The sequence below is a fragment of the Vidua chalybeata genome, chromosome 9 (genome assembly GCF_026979565.1).
Source record: "Vidua chalybeata isolate OUT-0048 chromosome 9, bVidCha1 merged haplotype, whole genome shotgun sequence".
NCBI classification, from domain to species: domain Eukaryota; kingdom Metazoa; phylum Chordata; class Aves; order Passeriformes; family Viduidae; genus Vidua; species Vidua chalybeata.
Genome location: NC_071538.1, coordinates 12,457,792 through 12,477,574, shown reverse-complemented (window position 1 = coordinate 12,477,574; position 19,783 = coordinate 12,457,792). Strand labels below are relative to the sequence as shown.

Genomic DNA, 19,783 nt, shown 5'->3' with positions numbered 1-19,783 from the left:
GGTGTAAGAGAAATTTATAGATGGAAAAATCATTGTCTTTGCCCCAGATGTAGTAATGTAATTCGGGTATTTCAGCCTCTGAAGTGATGCCTCAGTTTCCAACACATTATGTAAGGCCTAAAGGTATAAAATTGTCTGCGTTGTGTATACAAAGACTCAGGGTTCCTTATCCACATGCCCAGCTTGCTTCCCTTCTGTTTGGAAGGAATGGGTGCTCAGGCCACACAGACGTACAGGACTCTGCACAGTGACCTCAAGTGGTGCTGACTGAATCGAAACACTTTCAGTTTTCCTTCTGACTTAGTGAGTTTAGTTACCTTTTTTTCATGGCATCAAAAATTCAACATGAAATCACAAGTAACTCTACTCAGTCTGGTGTTTAAGGCAATCAAAATCACAAATAAATTAGAAGAATATTGACTAATATTTATTTTCTCCCTTGTTCTATTAATAAATTATTTGTCTACATGAAACTCCTTTCTGCATAAATCAGCAGGAAAGGCACCTTGCCTGGTTTCAAGAGATACAGTTTTGGGTTCCCAGTACAAGGATTGCCAACTTGTTTGATTTGTTTTAACGGGAACTACACTGAGCTCTGCCCCAGAGAACAGAGGAACAGGTTCCAAGTCTTTTGGGATTCTACTATAGCTATATTCTAAGCTATACCCTCAGGTCTAAGCACTCTTGGGAAAACACACTTCTTCCTTCCCTGACCGATAATGATGGATTATTGATGTGACAGTTGCTAAACTTGTTGTTCTCTTCAAAAGCGTAAGAAGGTTGTGATACTTCGTGTTTTAGAAGAACAAAAAAAATTCATGCGACCACTCAGCTGAACAGTAAATAAACATTGGTTGTCCCTACTGTGAAACAGGGATTAATCTTTTCAGACTTAAGCATCCAAGAGAATTTTTTTTACTGCTGAAGTTTTCCTTTCTAATTAGTGTCCCTGATTAATTCTTGCAGAAAATGTGCGACAGCTTAGTGGCTTGTCTCAAACCATGGTCCCTTCCATAATGCTACATTCAGCTGTTATTCTCTGCTTTTGCTGTGTTATACTGCTCTTAATATACCAGACTCATCAGGAGTGCCAGGCCTTAAAACATTGTCAGTAGCATGCCAAACATCCACAGGGAAGAGAGAGGAATCCCTTCCCCTACTCTTGTTCAGCTACCTCCTGCTTTGGAGCTAACCCTTGGGTTATTTACGTTGCGTGACCTTGAGATAAATGGCATTTGGCAGGCCGCCGGATGACTTTGTGTTTCAAATCAAACATTCTCAGTTTCTCCCACACTGACAATGGGAATAATTCCCGAATGCTTTTTTGGGGGTGGTTCTTCCCATCTCATTGCCTGCCATGGAGCTCTTTGGTAGCTACGTCAGGGTTGGTGAACTTTAGCTTGACTTTCTTGTTAGACTCAAGTACCAAGTGGTGTGTGTGGTTTTTTTCTGTGGTTTGGAGTGGGTGTGTGTGTGTGTGTGTGTGTGTGTGTGTGTGTGTATTTTCTCTTTGTCCCAGAGTGTCTGCACTGCTGGTATTAGAGCTACAATTGTTCTATATATAAAGCAAAGATCCCTTGAATGATCTGCCAAAGGCTTTATCTGTGAAAAATCTTTGTCTGTACTTGCTTTGCCGTTAACCAGTTTTGACTCTACTCCATAATGGCTGGAGTTGCTTTGCCTTAACTGATATGTATCAAAGAGAACTGCTAAAATTAACTGCTCATGAACTGTGTCCAGGATGTTAGATTAACTCATGTGGAATCCTTCAGTGAACAAACTGATTTATGATGTGTTATGACATTGTTATTTGATGTGTTGCACAACAACTCAATTTTAAAAAATGAAGAGTGCTCCATTAATAAGAGATAAATCTTTCCAGTGTAATTCAAATGAATCTGCAACAACTTTAGAGAGAGTGTGATAAGGGATCTTGTGTGGGTTTAGTGATTGTGTTTTGCATTCTTAGGAATATCTTCCACTGGGATCTCTTTGTCAGTAATGACAAAACCCATCCAAAATATAACAAAATCCAACACCTTATGGGAGATTTTAGCTCTTTGTACTTCCGAAAATACAAAAGGGATCTTAGTAGGATCAATCACTACTACAAGTGATTCCCAACAACTAATACTCCAGCTTTGAGAATGTACAAGTGCATCAATGATGCTTGCTTTCCACCTCAGAGCCATAATATGCTGTAGTCCCTACAGGGTACATCCGTTCCAAGCTTATCCAGCCACAGTTAACACACAGCAAGTGCTCAGAGCAGTCAGTTTCATTTTCAGGAAAAAAGCCCATATTTATACATTTAGATATAAATTGAGTATGTTTTTAAAGCAAGCACTATTCCATTACTGGAACATGAACCAGTGCAAATGCTGACCTTAAATTACAAAGTTCCTAGAGTGATTTTCAGATGACTACATGTTAAAGGCTCAGATCTCTCTGGATACCCAGCTTCAACAAAAATTCCTTTCAAAGCGAACTTGAGTTATACACTGTACAGTATGTCTCATTTCACAGCCAAGCCACTCAAGTTAATAAAGAAAATCCTCTCTGGCCTCACACAATTAGCTGGGTAAAAAGCTAGCCAATGCCAGTCTGCAGACAGGGACAAGCTGATCCATAAAGCTGGAGAGTGTTTCATGCCTGCAAAGGCCTGTTGCCTTGAGCCTCTGAACTTCATCTTGCCACCAAACACCTGGATTATTTCAGGATGGTATCACCCGGTCTCATGGACTGAGGAGGTATTTTCTCATTGGTATTCTGGCACTGGAAAGAAGAAATGCTGAAGGAGCTGAACTGCATCCCAGCTGTTTGAAGGCTAAGCAATATAAGAATTGATTTGGCCATAACTTTGTATTTGAAACTTTGCTCACTTCTGGGTGTTAGTGAGTTATCTTTTCCAGCAGGCAGACAATGAGCTTTTTTGAGAATGCTCTTTCTAACTTTTTCCTGTCTTAATCAGGAAATTCATTATGAAAAAGAAGGGCTTTTTGTATCATTAACTCTTACGAAAACAACATTTTTAGGCTCTTTTTGCACACTTGCACCTCTCCTGCCTTCCAAAAATAAAGAATTGTGATATTGTGATATCGTAAAAATAAAGAATTACCTCAGCTTGAAAGCAAACTACAAATTTGTATCCCATTTGACTCCCAGTATGTCAGGACCAATTCCTCTAATGGTGTAAGGCTTAACATTTTCACAATTAATAGTGCTGTGATTATTTTACCAGTGCTTTAGAACCAACAAGACACACTGGGATGTCTCATCATGCTTCCTTCTGGCATAGCATTTATATCAGTGATCATTTCTAAAACTGTAAATCAATCACATGCCAGGAATACAAAGACCTTCAAAAATTTGGGCATGTTTCTCAAATCACCCTTTTGCCCTCTCCCTCTCTGCTGACTCTGCAAACTCCTGCACTGTGAGCAGTTGGTCTCACATTTAAATAAATATTCCCCATCACTATTATGCTGTCACCTGTAATAGGAAAAGGCTGCAAGAAATCAAAGGAGAGTTAAATTTGTGCAGTGGCAGAAAGCGTACGGAGAATAATCAGTCTTCATTGTGATTGTTAACAAAAGTGAGGGAGCCTAATGGAGACCTTGGATTTAGTACAGTCTCTAAATATTGAGGGGAATACTTTCAAGACACAGAACCGCCTACTTGAAAGAAATACTTTTCCTGTGTTCCTCATAACTTGACTTTTATTAAAATGGAAAGAGGTTAGAAAATAACTCTAAGATTTGTTTCCTTTTTCTCATTCCTTGGCTCACTAAGGAAGACTGATGAATATTGCTTTGCTCTATAAAGGCAGCTTCTTCTCTGTTTTATGTATTGGAGATATCTGTGTCTCCCAACAAGTGACCCAATTGGAAGAGTTAAGGTAGAAGCAGCAAGCAACCTAGGGGAAACATAAAGCATTTGTTGCTATTTTCTTAATTATGATGATACAGCTAACAGTTAACTGCCTGTGACTGAATTCCTAGCTTTTTGCCCCATCTTAGCTAACTCCTATTTTGTAGGCATGAAGAACCTCTGGACTGGAATTCATGTGGAAGGCTTCATACCTTCCACACTAACTGAGCCTAGGAAAAGAAGAAATCAGATTTGTTTCTTTTCCTTTTTTTTACAATCCTTTCTCTATGTGTTACTAGGAGTTTCTGGGGATGGTTCAGTGTTTTCCCTGGCTTCAAGGGACTCTCTGGAATGGGTACAACACACAGGATTCAGTCTGTCACTTCTAACACTGCTACCCACTGGCATAGGCTGCAATCCTGATTTTGAGGAAGTCAGGAATAAAACTCACTTTTGACATCTGCAAGACTCCTCAGCACTGTTGCAGTGCCTGGACAGAGGTGATCAGCAGTGGTCCACTGATAATAAATCTAATTACAATATTTCAGGGATGATGATTTCTTCAAGCCTAACTGGCCTATGGGATTCTATGTATGATGAGAAATGGGGTGTCCAGGACTGTGCTAAATGACCCTCAGAGTGGAAAATCTTGGGTCTTTGATCTCATTCAAACTAAAAATACTTTTTCTAATGAGCCTCCTCAAGTCATACAACATCCATTTCAAAATGCTGAGCACACGGTTTTAATTTAAAGTTTTTACCAAGTTTCATTTATATTGTGCTAGAAGTCCTGAAATGACTTGCACCAGAAGCTCTAAAATATTGGACATCCAAATGTGAAGGACTGCTGTTGGAATAACTAGTGATAAAAGCAGCAAACACGAGTGTCAATTCCTGCTTGAGCTTCTGACAAGTATTAACCAGGTCACTTTTCATTCCCCGTGACTTTAAATGACAAATAGATCCAATAAACAGTAACAATTATACAAGGTAGCTGTATTGTTCTCTTGAGCACCAGAAAAAGCAAACTCATGAAGGTGTTGAGACACCATAACTACCAGTTGTTGTGATGGATACAACCAGTCTTACAGTCTAGTTGTGTGTCTCTTCCCACTCTGCACAGGGCATAGTCTTGCTCCAATTCCAGCCCAAGATCTGAGGTATTAAATTCAAACACCGACATCTGCAGTTTTAAGCTCTGCAGACATCAGTTTAATTTCTGGTGTCTCAAGCAAAATGGAAACTATAATGTTTTTGGGGTTACAGAAGGAGTATTAAGTTCAAAAATTGTTGCAATGTTCAGAAAAAAAGTCTTAGTAATTGCAACCTAGAAATAATTTGAGAGCTTAACAAAGATACTGAAATGTTGTCATCAACCCACAGTGCTTTCTGCAGATTTTAAGTATAGTGGAATCAAGCATTTGTACTGGTTGTCTGCTTGGAAGAGGGATTTGGGAAAGTGTGAAAATACAAGGCAGATATGTTTCCTTGCAAAATGGGGATCTTCTAACACTGACCCTTTAAAGTTAAAACAAATGAAGTTTCGAAAATGCCAGTCACTGCTGAAAATCTCCATTTTTGTGCTGCAACCTGAACACTGTCCTCTGAGGATGTCAGCTTACAGTCATTCATCCAAGCAGGCAGGGAAGCTTACTAATAAGACCAAAAGATGAAAGAAATCACACAAAGTTCCCATGGCTCAAGCAGTAACACTGTGATTTCTTCTTGCCTTTTACATGTCTCATCAACTCCTAACGACAGTGAAAAGATTAATAAGGGTTTGCAGTGTAAAGTGTAGCACAGGGGAAACCTGTTATTTTACAGTGTGTCCCTCTGAAGTCCCTAAATATGCTTTGCCAGGAGCCCTGCCACTGATCTCCTCTCTGCAGGAGTGCAAGGTGAGTGAGTGCCCTTGTTTAAGATCATTTCTGGCCTTTGCAATCCAGGAACCTCTGACTCGCCCGAATGATGTGGGCTGGCTTTATAACGTGGATTGCTACTCACTAGGGAGCTGAGGGGAGGCTGTTAAAGACTTTCTGAGCACTGTAGGTTGCACTATACTTCAAGTGGAAGATTTTAAGGTCAATGGTTCATTCTGTTTATAAGCAAAGCACTCTGGGCCCAGAGGAGGATCCTGACTGCTGCTGCAACAGCATCACAAAATGACAGCAAATAACAAACAGATTGAAAATCATCACTGTGAAAATACCATTTACTAAACAGGGGCTTTTGTACCTACTGGGTTAGCAGCTCTGAGGTGGCAAACACACACAGGAAAAATGGGACACTTCTGCTATCTGACTGCTATATACTGGTAAAGTTAAGCTGCCCCAAGTACAGTAGGGACTCCCTTGAGTGTCTGTCAGTCTGTTTTCTGGGGATTTTTCCCTTTCAAGGCCCATCTTACAAAGATGTAATTCCTACCTAATAGCAAGCACAGGCAGCACCCTTAATTTTGCAAAAAAAAATCAATCAGCAGAATTCTCCAGATCAGGTCATGGGAGGCAGGTACACCTGCCTTGGGCTTGGATGTTACCAAGGGAGGTGTGAAGGATCAGAGGGAAAAGAAGGGCTCATACCTGACCTATTGTACAAACACTTCTGGCAGTTATATACACAATAAATAAAACAGATGAATTGCCAGCTGCCCCTTGAGCCATCATTAGTGACTGGTTGTTTTCTTAATAGGCATCAAATACCTGAGTGAGACTTCCAAGAGGCTGTGGGGCAGAAGCACACAGTCACTGGCTGTACAGAGCAACACCTACATGTGGGTACAGCTATAATTTTTATATCAGCAGCTGCTGTTCCTTTCAGGTGTTACTGCCACTACTGTAGTTTTAACACTTGCATAGTTTCATCCTCAACAGTTCCCCTGGTGAAAACATGAAGCAGCTCCCACTAGTATTTAAAGAGAATTAAATGGAAGTATTTCTATTTTTGCTGTATGAATTTCTACCCCGAGGTTAATTTTGCTGGGGGATTTTTTTTATCCTAGTGTAAAAAGGGGATGAAGTGAGTGATAGTTTAACGAAAGCCAGCAAGCTGAAAACTATGTGCACCATGTATAGGTATAGGAAATCAAACCCTTTAACAACACTGCTTTCAAGAACATTCAGCAGTCAAAACAAGTGATGCTGTTTTTGATGACTCCTGCTCTCTTCACGAAGCCTGAAATTCTATAAAAGCAAGAAGGTACAATTTCTACTAGGCAAAACCCACTTTTATTTCAAAAATTAAAAAAAAAATCAGTAATACTCCCTCATATAAACTATACAGACTATCAAAAGTTAGCTAGCTCTGAAATTGAGCCCTTTAATTCAGTTCAGAAAACTTTGAGCCCAGATCTTTCATTAGGACAAATAAGTATATTTCTCTTGAAGTAGTTACACTGCTCCTGTCAGCTTGGAGAATCCCAGCCTTGTGATCACAGAAATGTTTTGTTTTTCAAGGGGACAGGGCAGATTGAATAGAGAGTCCAGGATATGGTTCTGCTTGCATATTACTTTGTATATTACTGTTTTGCCACTGAAGGTCCAGCTTCGAGGCTGCAGAGCTGTCAGTGACCAAACATGATGGACCACCCATTGGCCTTTTATTAACCAGCACTTGTTCCCCCCTCTAATCCTATCACCAGAGTAATCAAAGCTGCCATGTCCCAGGGTTTGATGGAACAGCAGGACCTGGGAAATGAAGACTGATTTTGTTAACAAAGTCATTCCTGCCCCATGGATGCTGTCTCATTGGTAGAAAGCGGGGAGATGAGGTTTATTTGTGCACAGAATGAGGTGGCAAAGAAATGAAAGGGGGAGAATGGTGAAGTGTGAAGTTTAATCTGGCACAGTCTGAGGTTTCTTTCTTTGAGGCTGTCTCTGATCCAATCAACACTGGTTTGATATTTAACATCTCCCCCTGCAGTTGGAAATGATACCAGCCAGAGGAGACCAGAGTCAGGGCTTTCCAAACAGCTAAAGGGGAGTGACAGGGGTGCTGGCAGCTCCTCACCAGCCCGACAGCTTCCCTACCAAGAGGCTGGCAGGAAGCTGGACCCCGACACAAATTTACTCCACAAACCTTGGGATTCAGGGCATCTGCTATGAGCTGAATGCACACTGTCCCTGAGGAGAGCAAGCTTGTGATGGGATGGGATGGGGAAGGGATTTCAGTTCTAATGTGGAGGAAGGGCTGTGAACACTGTCTGGGACTGCAGATCCTGCTGAGAATCAGGACCAAACACAAGCAAGAGATGCCACCCACCTCCCCAGGGAACAGCAGTTTGGGTAGAGGAGTAAGACCTTCCCCTTGCTGACTGTACAGACCTTCAGTGGGGACACACTGCAATCACTCCAGGGTGATGGGGGTCCCATGACAGCCCTGAGCCATCAGGGAGATGCACCAGACATGAGCAGCTGCAGGAGCCACCATCACAATTCTCCGTACTCCAACAACAGCCTGGGGAAAGCTTCCCATCATAGGTCCACATGAGGGTCCCAAAGAGAAGAGAGAGCTTAGCCCTATTCCCAGCTGGCCCTCAGAAGACACATGGATGAGTCCTCACAGCCAGTAGTGGCTGCAGTGCCTCTGCCAGAATTTCACAAGAAGGCCTGGAATGTCATCTGCCCCTCACCGGTTCTCAGCCCTGGCCAACTTGATTTTGCCCTTTTCTGGCCACTCTACATAAACATCAGTGCTGTCAGACAAACTTGTCTGCTTCCTCTTCTTCACTTACCTCAGCTCTTTCTGTCCCACCTTCCACAAAAACCCTGACACTTCAAATAGCAAGAAGCAGTAAAATTTCTACCTGACCCAAACCTGCTATGAGCTCCCCTGTGTCCAGGCGCCCAACACTGCCTTCTGCTGGGATTCGGACACCTTGACACCACCTCAACCATACACAGGGCCTGGACTTTGAGTGACCAGCAGCTGCCAGAGTCCCAGGAGGTGGGATAACACTTCCCCCCAGGATCCAAGCAGGAGAGCGGCTGGTCAGCAGGAGGCAGGAGGATGGGAGTGATGTGGAAAAGCAGCAGGAAATACTGTGCAAGGGTTTCAGGGGGAGCAGAGCATCAAACTACAGGGGTTTACAATAGAAAACAATGCTCCCTGCCCTACCTGCAGGAGCTGGCTCTCCAGGAAGCAGCTAATTATATGAGCCACCTTAATCTTTTTATCCGGCTAAGACAATCAACATTTCAAAGCCACGCACAGAACGTTTCAAAGATCGTTCCTGGTCAAAAATGCAAGTGTATCCACTTTCTTTCAGAGCAGATCAAAACCAAGTACCACACCGAGACCACTCCTAGATTTCCTCCTCCTCACGGTATCAGATTAACAGATTTGGTGTATGTAGTCAGATTAAATATTTGCAGTAGCACAAAGCTGCCTTTGAGGAGAAGAAGTAGGGAAAAAAAGCTTTTTTTGTCTTTTTTTTAATTTGCTTAGGGCAAAAATACTGGACTTTGGGGATGTGGGAAACAAAGGCATTGACATGATTCAGCAAGGCACAGTCCTAAAACCTGAATTCTGAATGCAGAAATAATGTGTAGTGTTCCTGTAATAGTAATGCTGAAAACAGGTAAAAAACCGCTGATGCCCTTAGCAGATTTGGGACTATAATTTATCACAGATGTTCTCATCAAACTATGCAAACACCCTGCGAGACAAAAGCTGCTCAATTTCTGATTTCCATTTTTAGTGCGTTTTAATTATGTGTTGCTTAAGGAAGGCTCCAAGACCTGGAATTGGGAGGTGAAACCTTGCAATAGTAATCCACCCCACTAAATTAGCACAGTAATACACCAAGCAGTAGGACTGCCAGACGGTGTGATAACATTACAAATTACTATTGTTAAACAACTAGCCAGGTGTCAGGATGCATGGAAATCTAGAGGAAGCAAGAAAATAAATATCTGGTTAGTTTTGTTTAAGTTTGTCTCCTGTTGTTCTGGTGGCCTTGTTCCTAGAAAAAGCTTCAATCTAGGAAAATTCCTCCTGAACACTGATCTATTTCAGCAACTTTGTCAATTCTCTCTAACAATTAAAATGGAATGTATTCTTTTAATCAGCATAAATATTTTGCATAAGTGACTGTCATTTGCTTGCCAACAGAAGTAATACCTTTACTGTTCTTTTTTAGATTATTTTTGGAGCAAAATGAATGGGAAAATTTTGTTTCTATTTAAAAGTTGGACAGAGAAACAATTATGGTTAAGGGCAGCAGTGATTTTCTGTCCCTTTTCCTTTCTCTGTTGCTCACTCTCTCTTAAAAGAAAAAAAAATGTAGTATGGTTCACATTTAAAAGGCTTCCAAGTGGTACATTTTTAACCTGGTGCTTTCATGTGCTTGATTCTAACTGCCATTTTTGATCGAATACAACCAAACAGTATAGGATGTCTGGAATGGTTAATTATTTTTACCTCACCTTAAAGAAGGGGCTCAACAAAGAGGACAGGCACTTAAACCTTTCAGACAAAATAGTGTAAAACGAATTCCTTGATTTGGATGTGTATTAAATAATGCAAAGGTCCTGAGGGGCTTTCTTTTAATTATTTTTGTTGATAAACAAGAAAATACATTCAAAAGTGTATGTAACAAATATTCTCAGAGTTAAGACTCCTAGTTGAAATATGGGATGAACCAAATATTAGTGAAAGCCAAACTTTTTCCCCTTCAAATAGTTCCTACTGGACTTCAGGGGAGCAGGGGGTGAAGGCACTCTAAGGACATTTTAATCACACCGAAGATTGCTCCTTTAATCCTTATTCCCCCACATCACCAAGAATATTTTTGGTCAAAGTAGGACAGTAAGATAAGGCTGGAAAGAGACCGATCCAAAACTAATGACAAAAAGCAGGTTAAAAATGAAATATCATAGCAGTAACTGACACCATCTTAAATCTCCCCTGGATTATTTGTTTTCTTCTACACACATTCATTTCCTCAGTTTCTAGTAAATCTCATTTCACATAAACAGTTCCACAAAGCAAAGTCAATAGCTGTTACTGTGTTCCTCATTAATCCACTGAAATGAAATAGATCTCATGGCTTAGTATTTGGATGTTTAAAGCTAAATCCATTGAAAGAATTCCAGAGTCCAGTTACACCAATAACTTTTGTTTCTTAACCTACATCCTTTTCTGTTTGCTGAAATTTACCTGCTCTAAAATGAAATAAACCCATGCATATTGCACACTTAATTTCCCCCAGTACAAGGGCAACATGAGCCACTTTGTTTTGACCCGGAGTGACCACTAAAAAGACGACTGACAGTTTGCATGTACTTAAATCAATTTGAACAATGCTGAAATTTCTATTTTCATTGTTCATGCTTCATCCTCTTCCTGACAAGTACCACAGAGCTGCTTTACTTCAAAACAAACAAATAAACAAAAAAATCACTTTTTGCCCAGCTCCAGCACAGGATGGGAAGCATGTAAGTTTCCCTCACAAGTGGCAATCAAGTTGACACACACATTCACACCCCAGACATTTGCCTCTCAAATAAATTATACACGTGACACACAGGCAGCGCTCGCCACGCACATCACGGGCTTTCTGCAGGCAGCACGGGTTGGCATGACAGAGAACAGGCAGCCAAACACAAAAGCTGCTGAGGCCCACGAGTGACCACCCCACTGCAGCAGGCTTGGGGTTCACCCCCATCAAGTGACGGAAGCGCAAGGAGAACTCCCCCCATATCCTGGGATAAGACACGAGGCCCAGAAGCCTCCTTACCTGGGAGAAGTTGAGCCCATTCAGCGGGTGACACTGCTCCTCCACCCGCTCCACCGCACCCGTCTTCTTCTTCATCCTCTCGGCCTCCTGGGCGAGGTAGAGATCGAGCACCGGCACCCCTCTGGAGCGGATGTCCGTCTCCGTCAAGGAGTTCACCATGAGCATCACCCAGACGGGCCTCTTGCGCTCCCAGTTCCCGGCGATGGCGTTGAAGAGGTAGTCGGCATAGAGCCCTTTGCCCCGCTGGTCCGGGGTCATCCAGTGGGGCAGCATCAGCTTGATGTAGTCCAGGTGGCGTTTGAGGCGGCGGTACAGCTCCCGGGGCAGCACGTCCTGCAGGTTCTCCCCGTGCGGCAGCATCTGGCAGCTGGCCAGCCCCGAGATGGTGTAGGGGTCCGTGAGGTCCAGCTCGAAGTAGACGCTGGAGCTGGCGTGGAAGGCGGCCTTGGAGTTGTCAGGGATGAAGTCCCAAACTCGCGTGTAGGGCACGTGGATGGTGCCGAAGAGATAAGCGGGGGGGTCTCGGCGAATGGTCCAGAGGAAGGAGTTGAGCTCTCCTTGCTGCGGGGAAGACACAGAGGGGCTGGTCAGTGATGGAGGGGCACAAAGGAAGGAGACAGCGATGCCACCCTCAGGGCTGCCCCCCGGGCAGGCGGAGCGGGCTGCCCGCTTCCCCCTCTCCTCGCACCAGCCCCACGCGGGCTCGCAGCAAGCAAAGCCCACGGGCACCATGAGGCCCGCGTGGGGCTGGGTCCCGCTGGGATTCCCCGCTTGCCGCGGGGGACGCAGCCCCGGGCCCCTCCGCGGGGGACACGCGGGTCAGCGCCGCCACACCTGTGGGGGCCGCGCGCGCCCGCGTGCGCTGGGCGGGGGGGTCCCTCCGCGCGCCCCCGTCCCGCCCGCGCCCCGCCGGACCCCGCGCGCCGCGCGGACACGCGCGCATCCCCCGCGGGCCGGCGCGCCCCCGGCCCGGCCCGGCCCGGCTCACCGAGCGGGGCAGGTCGCACTGCCCCGTGTCCATCTGCTCCCGCCGGGCCGCGGCGTCGGGCAGGAACCCCCCGAAGACGAAGCAGATCAGCGTCAGGTTGAGTTGCATCCCGCTTCCTCTCGGTCTCCTCTCTCTCCTTCCCAGATGAGCCTTTTTGGATTTCTAGGATCTTTTTTTTCTTCCTCCCCCCTCCTCCTGCTCTTCCCCTTTTTTTTTTTTTTTAGCCTTTTTTTTTTTTTTTATTCAAACAAACTTTGCCAGTCCCATCTGCATCTGACAAGTGCAGGGGGAAGGACTGGCTGCCCCCTCCCTCCCATGCTCTCCCCCCTCCCGCCCTTTCCCACCCCCACCCCCTCTGGCTCCGGGCTTGTCAGAGGCGCTGGATGCTTTGGGGAGGACGGTTCTCATCGCCAGCCTCCGCCATGCTTTGGTGTTGCAGACCGGAGACGCTCCTTCCCGCCCCGCCGCTTCGGGAGGAGGTTGGGAGGAGAGGGGCGGAGGGGGAGAAGAGGGGGGAAGCGGGGGGAGAGCAGCCAGAAAGTAAAAAAGTTTAAAACCAAGATTTTTTTGACTGTTTTTATTCTTTAATTCTGCGGTCGAGAAGGGGGTCCCGCGGTGCCTTGCGGAAGACGGGCGGTGCTCGGCAGGGCGGCGGCGGCCCCCACACCCCGTCCCCGCTCCGCGCTCCCCGCTCCGGAGGCCGGACCCGCGCGCCGGCGGAAAGTTCCGCGCAGCCGCCCCGGCCCGCCCGCGCCTCCCGCCGCCAGCGGCCGCCGCCAGGGGGCGATGGCGCCCCAGCGGCGGCCGCGGCTGAGGGGCGGCGGCGCTTCCCCGGCGCCCGCCCGGCCCGCGGCACCTGCGCGGCGCGTCCCGCGCGTTAAACACCAACAGCGCGAAACGGAGAAGTGCCGACAGCCCCAAACGCCATCAACTGACAGGGTCCGTCCGACGGGGCTTGTCACGGGCAGGAACCGAGGGCAGCCGGCTCCCCGGGGGATGCCCTGGGGCGCCCCCGCTCAGACCTCGCCGGCTGCGCTGACCCGCGCGGTCAGGACATGTCCGGCTTTCCCCGGCCCCTCCGAGCCCGGCGGGGAGGGCAGGACAGGGACGTGGCCGCTGCATGGTGCGGGCAGCACCGTACCCGTACCTCAGCTGTCCTCACCGGGACCCCTGCCTCCTGATGGAGGGAAGGAAACTTGTGTAGTTTTCAAACACGCATCATTAGCGATCCAGCTTCCACTGGGACCGAAAAGCCTCAGCAACACGACCTGAGGTGATTCTTGGTGACGGGAGCACTCCAGGATCCCTGGGCGTCTGGAGCCCTCTGTGGAGGTCGTTGCAGAAGGCGTTTGAGTTCAGCAGCTCCAATGCGCACACTTACCGTGTGTTTAAAGAGTTTCAGAGCAGAGGACAAGCTGACAGTGCCTGTCACCGTCACATGCCAGAACTCCTGCCTCTCCAGATCCATTCTGGGCAGGGATGGGAGTCAGGGTGCCGGACATAGCCCATTTTCCCTGCAGGACACTGCCCAGCTTCGGGTATCGCCCTCATCCTGCTGTGTGCAGCAGAGCCGATCTGTATCCTGGCTTGCCCATCACCTCCCTGACTGTAAACCCTGTCCAAAACTGGGAAGTTCCTCACTGTATTGACAATGACCAAAACTACCAAAATTTACATGATGAAATGCAGTCATTTCTATTATGATGCACAGAGCCAGCAGAGTTTTGCCAAGGACAGTGACAGACTCAGGCCCACCTGGATGTAAATGGGGCTTTCCTGAGAGCCCCGTGGAAACTGTGAGGGACACCGGCTGCTGTGGTGACTGATGGACCAAAGCAGCCACCCAGGCTGCTGAAAGGCATTTTGGAACCACTTTGTGTGCATCCCCTGCACGCTGCTCCTGGCAGGAGAACATCCTCCTCACCACAGTGTTGGAACCAGCAGCTCCTTTCTAAGTAATGCCACTCATCCTCTTCTCTCGCCTCCCAGATCTCCCAGACAAGTAAAAATCAGGCAGAGTAAGGGACTGTTTTTTCCTCATTGTGTTTCTAGTTCTTTAATATTTCAAATAAATATTCCATTTTCTGGTTCCACCCTGAGGGATATGGTTCAGATAAGGGAAAAATAGAGAAGAACAGAGAGGCAGAAGGATTTTTAGCACACAGGGTGTCCCATTGCTGCAGCACAGGATGGTCCAGTGAGACAACCAAGTCATGGCTGGGTGCTGGAGTCACCTGTGGCTCTGTGCTGTTGGGATATGGAGTGGCAGCAGCTGTGTGTGTGTTGCTTTGTAGGCAGTGATTGCTCTTGTGCCCTCCCCACCAACTCACTTCCCTGGCATTGTGGTGAGATGGCACAATCCCACAAGGACTGGGAGGGCAGGGCTTGGCTTCATGTGCCCACAGCATGTTTCTTTCTGCAGCAGCCCCACCTTTCTCCCAAGTGTGCCTCAGCACACGCTCCCAGCCTGCCCACCCCAAATGTGCAGGGTGCTGCCTGGTCTCTGCAGCTGGCTGTGCCCAGAGCTGAAATGAAGGTCCAGAGCAGGAAAGTTGTGCAGTCCATGTTCCAGCAGGTGTCACACAGCACGGGCTAAGTAGAGTCACAGCACAGGATCCTGTTGCTTTTCCCTAAGCTGCCACAAGCGATTTCAAATCTACAGGCTTCAAGCCGTCATGACACTGTAACATAGAGCTGCATTTGCTTCACCTTGCATTCAGCAAGTGCCGCTTCCAAAGTGGCATGGCTGCACTTGCCTGGCTTAGTGGCTTTGACTTGATCTACCCAAATCTCTTCCAAAGCTGTGGAAGAACAGAGGGGCCTCGTCAGGAGACTGGTAGGGACATCAGGAGTGACGTGACCCGGAATCTCACGCCCTGGAGAAGACGCCTGGGAGGTCTGTGAGGATGTGAGGCCCTGCTCAGTGCCGGGTGCTGTGTGTGAGGGAGGCGATTGCCCTCATCGATAGCATACATATCAAAGCACCCAGGGCAAGAATAAACAAACATCTTTGGCACTGTGCTCGTCTTCTGTGAGCCAAAAGGCAGGTGTGTGTGTGTCTCTGTGTGTGTGTGTGTAGATAGCAAGTTTTCCAGCCGTTTCCCTGAACTCAGCCCTGATGTTGCAAGAACTGTCTAGCTGTGAAAACACGGCCTCGCCTTGATTTATGCCACTTGTGGGTAAGATGACTAAGAAGAAGGGGGGGAAAAAAAAAAGAGCGGAACAGGAACAGAAATCCCAGTGGGAGCACGATGAGGGTGTGTACAGATTTGGTGGGACAGTCAGGTTGGGGAAACTGCAGCCAGAGCTTCAGGCAGTAGGAAGAGAAGACCACAAAACCACATGGTATGTGTCATGATGTTCCACCTAAGATACAAAAGCATGCCACAAGTTTTATGGAGGCAACTCTTTGGTAACAGTAAAGAAATTAATTCTTTTGTGAAATTGTAACTTTTTTTTCTCCTTCAGATGAGTTCCATATGTCCTCATGATTTTTACTTTTAAACACAGCAGTTTAGAACAAATCTTAAGTAACATTTCGCCTGCGTCTAAAGTAAATATTTACAAAAACATTAAATAATGGTGCTGATCTTTGGAAAATGTGTATTGCTCCCTACCTGCTACTGTTTTGTGCCTATCTGGACTAACAGAGGAGCTTTGTAATAAAGCCCAAGGCTGCAAAAGCAGTAAATAGTGTGATTAGAAGTAATCAGATTGAAAATACTGGTTATTAAAAACTGTGAAGAGAAAAGAGGGCTAAGCTGCAAATGGAAGGTTACGTTAGTTTGGTTTAACAAATTTTAAGAAAATTAATGGGAGAATTGGCTTTTAATCTTACAAGAGCTGTACTATTTTTGTGGAAGCGTAATAAATAGTTATAGCTGTTATTTATGTCATGTATCATTTTCAAAGAACCTTACTAAATAAATATTAATAATTTCACCAACCACTTAAAGGCAACCACTTTAGGGGTGCGGTGAGGCAACAACTTACCAAGTGAGTTGTGCTTAAACAGGAAGTGAAGACAGCCAGATTCAATCAGGAGTCTGTGCAGGTATAAAAAATATTTGTGGAAGCTTTAACAATATGTTTAATGAGGTAAAACAAAACTCCATGGAATAGAGGGTAGATTTCTTTGTTTATGAGAAGCATGCATTGAAACTTGTAATTACAGTGAGTTTCCAACAGGTAAAGATGATGATTAGATCTGAGAGAAAACAGCTTGTGAGGGATCAGTATTTGCATGCAGGGAAGTGTAACTTTTTTCAGCGAATGTGCTCCTCTCTGCTCACCTTCCTCACAGGAAAAACACCATGTTGTTGGCCTGTGAGGTAGCAGTATTTCCCTGTCTCCACCTTGGTGTACTTTCATTTGAAGGCACCTGGTGAATTTCAGTCTCTGCATTTCTTAAAACCTTCCTGCAGTAGGGAACTCTGCTGGCCAATGACTCTCCCCAAACCTCTCCTGTATCAAAACTGGAAAAGTAAGAACCCAGCTTTTCCTTTTTCCATGAATGAAGCTGAAGGTGTCTTCTGCTCCTGCCAGAGATGGTAGATGAGATTCAATCTTCTTGTATGCTACAGATCACAGAACAATTTAGGTTGGAAGGAACTTCCTGAGGTTTCTGGTCCAATCACTCTGAGCAGGATTCATTTCAATGTTCAGTCATGCTGCTGAAGTTCAATTAAAGATGCTAATTAGATTTCTTTACTCTTATACACAGGTGGCATTCTCTGTAGCTGTCCTGGACTCAAAAAAGTATTAAGCCTAAAGCAGTTGCACCGCTAGCTGTCATGCCATGACTTGTTATTTGCTGTGACACCTGTGCTGTGATGTGTCTGGCAAATAGATTTTCCTGCAGAAGATTGATTTTGATGTTGTAGTCGCATAAAACATCGTTGCTCGGCTGTGCAATTCATGATTTGAAACATGCAGTTGTCAGATGAACAAGCCTCCACTACTTAAGGCTGTCATGCTGAAACTGCTGAATTACCACAATGTTTCACATATTTTTTTCATGTGTGTTGCAAGCAATACAATGTAGTCACTGTAGTCAATCTTACATTTTCTTGCCTGTTTGTCCTTCTGTGTCCAATTCAGTGTCTTTTGTCTCAGTGTAGCAAAAACAACCAATCTAGTTCTTGAAGAAAATCCCCTCTCAATCCTGACATCCTCCCTTCTAAGAAGGAGGTATGAATTTTGCAGACCAACCAGCATTAATAGCTTGTATTACATTTTGCAAAGTCTCACCTTGTGCTGTGGCCTCTGCAATGACAGACCACATCCTGCCTGAGACTAGGCGTGTAAATAGCTGAAGAAAACCTTTCCCAGTGTCAGACTCTGGAATGCATTCTCCCTCTGTATAAAGTTTAGTCTGCGCTTGTGTATGTCTATATTATTACCTATGCACACTTCTAAAAAGGTGTATGTAGCTATGTGTGTGTGTTTATATATATTAGTGCATTCATATATACATATATATATATATATATATATATATATATATACACAAGATTATGGGATAGGTGAGTGCTATTAATGCTCCCTTATATGCTTTTCAATCCTTTTCCCCATCCTCTCAAAAATATTCTGAATTTTAGCCTATGGAGGCAGAAGCCTCTCCTTCTCTGATGTCCTACCACAAGTATAGTGGAGCCTGTGTTTTCAAGATCTTCTGTCTGCACCTGAAGCAGAACACTACTGTTCCATTCCTAAAGCATATTAAATCAGAGAGATTGTGAAAAAAAGATCTGAAAGCAGCTCATCCACCTGAACAGAAGTAATCTCCCTGCTGCATAGAAAAGGCCGTAGCTGTTTCCATAGCACTACAGATTATCTCCTTGAGGCCTAATAAGCAAAGAGATTTCTTCCTGTTCAACACAGTTCAGTATGCAGTTCCAAAAGCTCCACTTAATTTTATAAACAGTTGAAGCCTCTTTCATATTTGGAGAATGATTGTGAGTTCAGCTGCTCAAGAGTCCTCTAAATGCTCCACTCTTTATTGTTATTCACTCTATTTTCTTTTCCTGGTTTCTAGATTGCCATTGATTTATACAACCTGGATATCATATTATGTTCATTGGCATTTATTAATGAGAAGCCTCAGAGGGTTTTTAAAGTGGGATGAGTCTTTATTATAACGCAGCTAAACCGGCCCTCCAGGACAGCACTTCTGAAATAGAGTCTCTGCATCTTTGGCCTTACCTGGAGCAGAATATTCCAAGGAAATCCAGTAGTATTGTGTGTATATCTGATGTAGCTCATTTGCCAACAGCATTCCTATTCCGGTGGCTCGGAACACATAATAAACATGCAAAACATGCCAATATTTTGGCAATTTCATGTAAAAACTGCTGCTTTTTTTCTTTTGGAGCTGGTAGAATATGGCTCACATTTGTTGCGTGTGTGTGGGCCTGCTCCTTATTAAACTCCTGGTCCTTTTTTCCAGTAACCACTTCAGTGCTGTGAATCAACATAACCAGTTCAGAAAAACACCATCTGTCGACTGGATAACCAAAAGTCTAGTTAGCTGGAAGTTTTATAGATCACAAAATCTCGCTGAGTCCATTTTTATGTTAATAAATTCCACCATGGAATATTTTCTGATATCACATGGTAAAAGTGCTCCAAATAAATAGCAGCTGAAGCATTTTCCATTCTTTATCACAGTGTTTTGTAAGTTTAACAATAGAAATTGGCCAGGATCTAAACTTCCCTAATCTCAGAATGCTGCATGAGTGTGTTTATTTGGTTTCATGAATCTTAGGCAAGTAGGTTTAGAAGGGATCTAATCTAGCCTGGCCAGAGCTGGGTCAGGTGGACCTCCACTATCCCAACCAGATGTTCATCTCACTTAGGAGTGGAGGCTGGGGGTAGCCCTCTGTAATAGCTACTGACCTCATTTCATCCATCCTGTGCCATCCATTCTTTTGGTTCAGGTCACCTGCATTCTTGCTTTTTAATAGCAGTCCTGCACAAAGCTATTGTTCCTCCAGACCAGTGTGCAAATTCTTGGTGAAACCTTCCAAGTCATCCTGAGTCCATTAAAAAGGGTAAATAACACATTTCCCTACAAAGTTATAAAATTACTTCTAAGTAAGGCTAAGGAGGAGGACTCTGCCTTAGTGCTAGTGGTGCTGAGAGACCCTGAGGCTCAAAGTTCATGCCAGCACTGCAGCAATGATTTTGCA

General features: G+C 45.0%; 1 protein-coding gene across 2 annotated transcripts in view; it reads right to left on the bottom strand.

Moving 5' to 3' along the window:
* Window positions 1–12,826, bottom strand: part of TRABD2B (TraB domain containing 2B) — a 261,641-nt gene extending 248,815 nt beyond the window's left edge. Inside the window, exons 1-2 of one of the 2 annotated variants that reach the window (XM_053951106.1) lie at window positions 12,594–12,826; window positions 11,606–12,166 (exon numbers count right to left, since the gene is read on the bottom strand). In XM_053951106.1, the coding sequence (XP_053807081.1) occupies window positions 11,606–12,166; window positions 12,594–12,701 (669 nt within the window). In that variant the 5' untranslated portion in view covers window positions 12,702–12,826. Of the gene's footprint in view, window positions 1–11,605; window positions 12,419–12,593 lie in introns of those variants that run through there. The other variant, XM_053951105.1, reaches the window with a different exon arrangement.
* Between the last annotated feature and the right edge of the window lie 6,957 nt (window positions 12,827–19,783).